This window comes from Nothoprocta perdicaria, unplaced genomic scaffold (assembly GCF_003342845.1).
Source record: "Nothoprocta perdicaria isolate Ctin4 unplaced genomic scaffold, notPer1 scaffold_250, whole genome shotgun sequence".
Lineage (NCBI taxonomy): Eukaryota > Metazoa > Chordata > Aves > Tinamiformes > Tinamidae > Nothoprocta > Nothoprocta perdicaria.
In genome coordinates, this window is record NW_020455478.1 from 743,234 (window position 1) to 749,363 (window position 6,130).

The 6,130-nt window shown below is 61.5% G+C and overlaps 1 protein-coding gene across 1 annotated transcript in view; it reads left to right on the forward strand.

Annotated features, from left to right (window-relative positions):
- The first annotated feature begins 877 nt into the window (after positions 1-877).
- The window catches only part of LIF (LIF, interleukin 6 family cytokine), a 9,177-nt gene continuing 3,924 nt past the window's right edge, over positions 878-6,130 (forward strand). Inside the window, exon 1 of the mRNA XM_026040198.1 lies at positions 878-1,058. Within this exon, the coding sequence (XP_025895983.1) occupies positions 878-1,058 (181 nt within the window). The remainder of the gene's footprint in view (positions 1,059-6,130) is intronic.

The window sequence follows — 6,130 nt, forward strand, 5'->3', positions numbered from 1 at the left end:
CCCCGCTCCCTCCTCTTCCTCCTCAGCTGTGGCCAAAGGTCTCCTCATCCTCTGTGCGGTGCCCACCGATGCCGGCAAGAACTCCCAGACTTCCTATGTAAAGCAGATCCACTCGCTCGTGCGACACATGGCAGAGGACGCGCAGGAGCTTTTCACCTTCTATGTAAGTGCTGGTTCCCTGCACTGCCATCAARCAGGACGGTGCAGTGGGGTCACTGCTCTCCTCCGGGGCCGGTGTCCCTTGAAGACACCCCATGGAGCCCTGGCCAGCAGCTTCCAGCCGCTTGGAGGTGACCACCTTGCTTGTGTCTTCACAGGAGAGCAACCAGGGGCTGACCATGCCAAAGCTCTGCCGGAGCAGCAAGTGGGTGGAGTGGTTGCCCCGGGGGAATATGGCAGAGTTGCTGGTGCCCAGCACGCTGCAGGAGCTCCACGGGGCCATGGAGCATATGGACCATGCCCTGCAGACTATCTCACAGCACCAGCGTGATCTCAATGCCCCCGGCTCTGAGCTCCTCCGGAGGCTTGCCAACACCCATCTGAAGGTGCGTGGGCTCCTCAACAACATCGAGACACTGCTCCGAGCCCAGGGCATTGTGCCCATACACATCTCCCTCCCGCAGAAGCCAGCAGTGACCAAAGTCTTCCAACAGAAACTGGAAGGATGCAAAGTCCTCTGGAGCTACTCCCGCTTCATGAGCAAACTGAACACCAGCTTGGAAGCCAAGGGACTCCTAGATTTCCGAAAACCACCGTCGGCAGCGGCGTGGGTCGAGAAGAGGCTCAAGGCGAATAAGCGGGTCAGGCGCTCCTAGACCACCAGCAACTTTGGGTGCTCCCAACGATATGTGAATTGTTCCCACCAGCCTCTGTCACCATGGTGGAGGAGCTGCCCCCGAGCTTGGTGTTGGGCCCGTCTGCTACCGTCTTACTCCAAAAGCTCAACAAAAGGGGGCCATGCATGGACATGGCCAGCAAGCGGGAGCAGGACTCCCTTGCCACCACTGCGTCCAGGACAGGTGTCTCCAGGAGGCTGGACTCCAACTTGAAGGCTCTCAGTGACCAAAATTGGTGGTTTCTCCCTGGAACCCGTCTCGGTCCAGACACCACGGAAAGACAAGCGTGTTGCTTATCTCATCTGGGCATCACCTCCAGCTCCGCTAGGATTTCACATGTGAAACGGGAAGGGCCAGAAGCAGCAGGTCCCAGCCGCTGAGCGCAGRGCGCTCTCAGGCTGCAAGGCAGCCTAACTTGTGCTCTCCCAAGCCCGGCTCAACGCACAACTGCAGGATCCTTTGTGCAAGCAGGAGCCGGGCTTGCGCCTGCCGCCGCTCGCAGCCCGCCAGCCCAGCCTGCGCCACGGCGGCTCCCAAGCCCCCGTTGCACAGATCGGATGCTCAGCACTGCTGCACGGAGCTGGCCCGCGGCTCTGGGCTGTCGTCCCGGTGTCTGCTGCAYGCTGCGCGTGTCGTGGCAGCCCAGAGCTGACCGCAGTGGCCGCGCCAAGGAGCCGTGGCGCTGGCATGGGCAGCCGCTGCCCACCGTCCCAGTGCTTCTCACTGCGAGGTCAGGGCTCTGCAGCCAGCACCGCGGGGTTACTGCAGGCTGCCAGCTCCGTGCAYTGGAAACATCATCTACTTTCAACCCTGGCTCGATTTTCCAGTGATTCAATGGGTCTGGTGACCCGTATTGACTAAGCAGCTGTGCACTGTGCGCCCGGCGTGCAGCTCCGCGCTGCACACGCTTTCCTCCCAAGCCCAGCAGCTAGTGCAGGCTCGCAGCAGCGCCGAGCCACTGGCTTTGCTGCACCTCGAGGGGAAATAGCTCCCAAAATATGCAGGAGTGGCTGGCCCCGACCCAGGGTAGCATTCGACCTTCCCATCACAGTGGCTGCAAGCCCCAGTGAGCACGTGGAAGCAGCATCCGCACGCCCTCGGCGTCCCCATGTTTGTAGCATCCCTGTGTTCTTGACAACATCCTTGACATCCCTCTGCCCATGGCATCCCTTGCCCATGGTTTCCTCGTGCCCTCAGCATCCCTGTGCCCTCCGTGCCTCCCGATCCTCCCRGCTCGCGCAGCCGGCAGGATGCACTTTCGTTGGGAAGCGCGGCTCCGGCCCTGCCTTGGGACCTCACCACAGCCACCAAGTTGGGTGGCCAGCCTCCGTCAGGACTAATTTATAGACTAATATTTGTACAACTAATGTATTTATTGAATTTGAAGGTTTAATTTAAAAATGTCCTTGCACTGGAAAGATATATTTAAAAATGTAGTTTTAATATATGGCTGCATCTATATATTTTTGTGATATTTTTATTGTGCTAAACTATAAATGTAACAATATTTTATTTATGAATTTAAATATATATTTTTTTGTACTCTGAGAGGGGGACCTACCCTTTCTGCTTCCGGTGGGCGAACTGTGCTCATTTATTTTTCTATTACACTTGAAGGAAATAAAACTTTCACCTATACCTGAGAGCTGTGGATGATTGTCTGTGTGTAGGGGAGAGGAAGCCGGTCCCCGCACTGAGGCGGGGTGCGGGATGCCAAGAGGCTCTTCCTRGGGGCCAGGACTGCCCCACACCAGGCTGGATATGGGCTATTCCCAAAGGCACCGTGGGCAAAGCTGGGAGGCTCCAGTACCTGCACCCATAACCCTTGGGCGCTGGAGGTTGGGGTGTCCCTCTTGGCCATCCAGGTACCACCACGAGCGGTCTGCAAAGCCCCGCCTGGTGCACGGGGAGATGCAACTCATTCTACAAGCGTTCTGCGTCCTCGCAGGGGGTTTTGGAGGCTGCGAGGTTGAGCTGCTGCCGGGAATCTGCAGCCGCCGAGCTGGAGGTGGGGAGGGAAAGGCACCGGCAATGGCGAAAGTCCGCGCACKTTTAGAAATGAATTAGCACCAACTCGAAAGAAAAGGGGGAAACACCAAGGGGTTTCGGAGAAGAGCAATTTGGCTCAGAAAACGACCCCGGGAGGCCGGGGCTTGGGAAGCCTGAGGCCTGGCCAGGCAACGYGGTGCACGTGGCACTGCCAGGCACAAGGCTGCCCGGGGGCACYGCTGTCAGGCGGGAATCGCTTCAGCCCCGTGGCCGGCAAGGGCCAAGAGTGCCCRCTCCCGGTGTGCTCTGCAGTTGGCTGGGCCACCCTGTACCCTGACTCAAGGCGTTTTCATCCATGGGGCCAATGGGGGGAATAAAAAATGCTGGAAGCCCTGAAGTACCCGGCCTAGGGCTGCGGCGCGCCGGGGGCCGAGGAAGAGGGCAGCTGCTGAGTCAAACCCACCGGGGCCGGGGCCGGCCGGTCACGCGGAGCCGCGGAGTCACTCGTTCCCCGCCGTGCGCCCCGGCGCTGCTCCCGTCCCGCAGCGGCGCCGCGGTGACTCAGTCCGGCAGCGGCGTCGCGGCGGGCGAGCGGCCTCGCGCCGGCTCCCGGTGAAGCACCTCGTCCCCGCGGCGCCCTCCCGGCTCCGGCTCGCCCGCCGCGGCGGGGATGTCAGCATGAGGCAGCCCGCGCCGCGGGGCCACGGTGAGCGCCGCGCCGCGGGGGCCCCGGCGCAGCCGGCGGCCTGGAGCCGCTCGCGCCGGCTTCGAAGGCCGCGCTGAGGTGAGTGACCAGGGTGGGCACCGTGGGCCCTGCCATGGCAAGGGGATGGGTCTACCCGCAGGCGCCARGCCCTGTTCCAGATCACAGGGGCTTTAAGGTGGGAAAGGGACCGGTCGCAGAGCAATGTGGACAACGGTGGCCATGCCAGGGGGCTGTGGCGGGCAGGAGGGCGGATGCCCAAGGTCTTGCCACTCCGGGCACGGAAAAGTCACTCTCTTACTCCATGACTCAAAGGGGAATTCGTTGCCCAGTCTCCTCCACGCCTGGGCTTCCCCTGCCCTCAGACGAGCGCTCCGAGCCTTCCTTGGGTTGCCCCCAGCCCCGGCAAATCCGTGTATCCGGGTGCTGCGACTGCAACTTGTCTGACCTCGCTGCCACCACTGCTGCCACTTCCCTTCCCAATCAGAGAGGCTGAGGCAGCAGTGAGGACGGCAGGTGAAGGCAGCACTCTGCTCCTTCCCGCTCCGGGAYCATCTGTGCGGAACAGGCTGTGGATCAATCCCCATCCCAGGACTGGAGGGGGCAGCAAGTCTCTGAGAGTGCAGAACAAGCCTAAAGCAAAAATCCCGTCCTYGCGGCGGCCCTGGGCAGCGCGGGGAGCCCGGGGCCGCGCGGGGCTGAGCGCGGCGACCCCTGCGCCACGCGCGGCTGAGTCACGGCGCGCGGGAGGACGCGCGTTCCTGCCGCTGCCCACCTGCGCACCGGCAGGACTTCACTGGCCCTCGGCCRCAGCGCGCCCTGGACGAGTCTGGGAAAGGGAAAAGGAAACGGGGGGTTCCAYGTGCCGGGACCTCCGGAGAGCAGTGGCTCAGCCCCAGCTTAGATAGCAGCCCGCTCTCATTTGCTGGCAGGAGGGATTTGCCGGATAGCCGGAAAGCGAGGGCGGGATGGGAGCAGACGGCTCCATCCTCTGGGTCCTGCACCCGTCTCTGCCCCTGGAGCCGGCTGCAGCCTGCAGCTCCCACCTCATGCCAGTGCTGCTCTGCTGCAGCTGCAATTGCTCCCGCAGTGCCAGCAGGAGCCAGCAGTGCCCACGGAGCTGCCCACGGAGCTTCGGGTTTCCCCTTGCCCCCATCCCGCACRTATGGTGGAGCGGAGTGGGAGACGGTGGAAGCCCAAGGCGGTAGGTGCCCCTGGGGGCATCCCCAGGGCATCCTGCAGGCGGAGAGCCCGTGAGCAGGGATCTCCRCCACAGCTTGCCAGTGTGCCACCCTTCCCAAAACTGCTGCTTGGCCAGGCAAAAGCAGCTGCCAGGCAAGGGCACCCTGCATTTTGTTACATGAGTGAGCTGGTAAAAAAAAAAAGGGCATTAAAAAAATGCGTTAAAAAAGTGCATTGAAAAGTGCATTAAAAAAAAAAAGGTGAATTAAAAAAATGCAATGCACATGAAAAAATGCAGCGGGAGCACTGCTGGCATTGAAGGCACCCACTCCGGCGTGTCGGTGGGACCGTGGTGGAGGGCAGGGAAAGAGGAAAGAAGCAGGAAAGAGCAGCCTGCCGGCGGTGGTGCGGGGACGGCTTTGGGGATGATCCCTCCGCGCGTGCCCTGCCCTGTCCCGGCGCGCGGAGCCGGGCAGCGGGCGGACAGCAGAGAGCAGTGTTCGGCAGGGCAGCGCGGCCCCACGGCGCGGGGCGCTGCGTGGGACCTGCCGCGCGGCGGGCGCTGCTCCGCTGGCGGGGATGCCCGGAGGTGGCCTCGTGCTTCCCAGCTCCTTTGACTGGAGTTTCCCTGCGTGCATCCTCTTCAGCTCCGCAGGGGCAAACGCAGAGAACCCCCCCATCCCTTTGGCTGCTGCAGCTCTACCGAAAACCCCTTCGTTTTCTCTGGCKCGTGTAGGGCCCAAGGCAGTGCGGTAAATCCAGACCCTGCCCTTTTGGGAGCTGCTGGCACCTCCAGCCCCAGCCTCGAGGGCAGCAGTGGCGAGTGGAGCCCTTCCCCATCCCGCTGGAGCTCTTTCTCCAATTCCCTCCAGGCAGTGTGGGGGGATGAAGGCTCCCCCGCCACTCATCACAGGGCAGGTGAAGGGGATGCCCAGCAGCAGGTCGCACCCATAACYGCAGCCCCAAGAGGTTCTTGTGCTGCCAGCGTGAGCAGGGCACAAACGTGTCCAGCTTGATTCAAACCTTCAGCCCGGTGKTCCCTAAAAGGCAGAAAGAGGAAAAAGCAAAACTTAAACAAAYAAACAAAAAGAAAAATAAACCCCACAACAGCAACAAAAAACCACCACCATTCATCAGAGAAAAACTATCAGGGTCTTAACCTGTTTTGTCCCCCCGCAGTGGAAGGGGTTAAAGGCTCTTTTTGGCCCTGGGCACTGACTTTAGCACCTTCCACCAAGCGGAGCATCCTGCCGGGCTGAGCGGCGGGCCGGGAGCAGGGGCTGCAGCGGAGCCGGCAGCGCCACACAAAGGGTTAAGGCGAGTGCGGGGCCTGGGGGCCGGGCTGGCCTTGCCCACTGATGCTGGGTGGGTTTGCCTGCTCTTTTTTTTTTCTTTCCATCGGAAAACACAACTTCTCTCT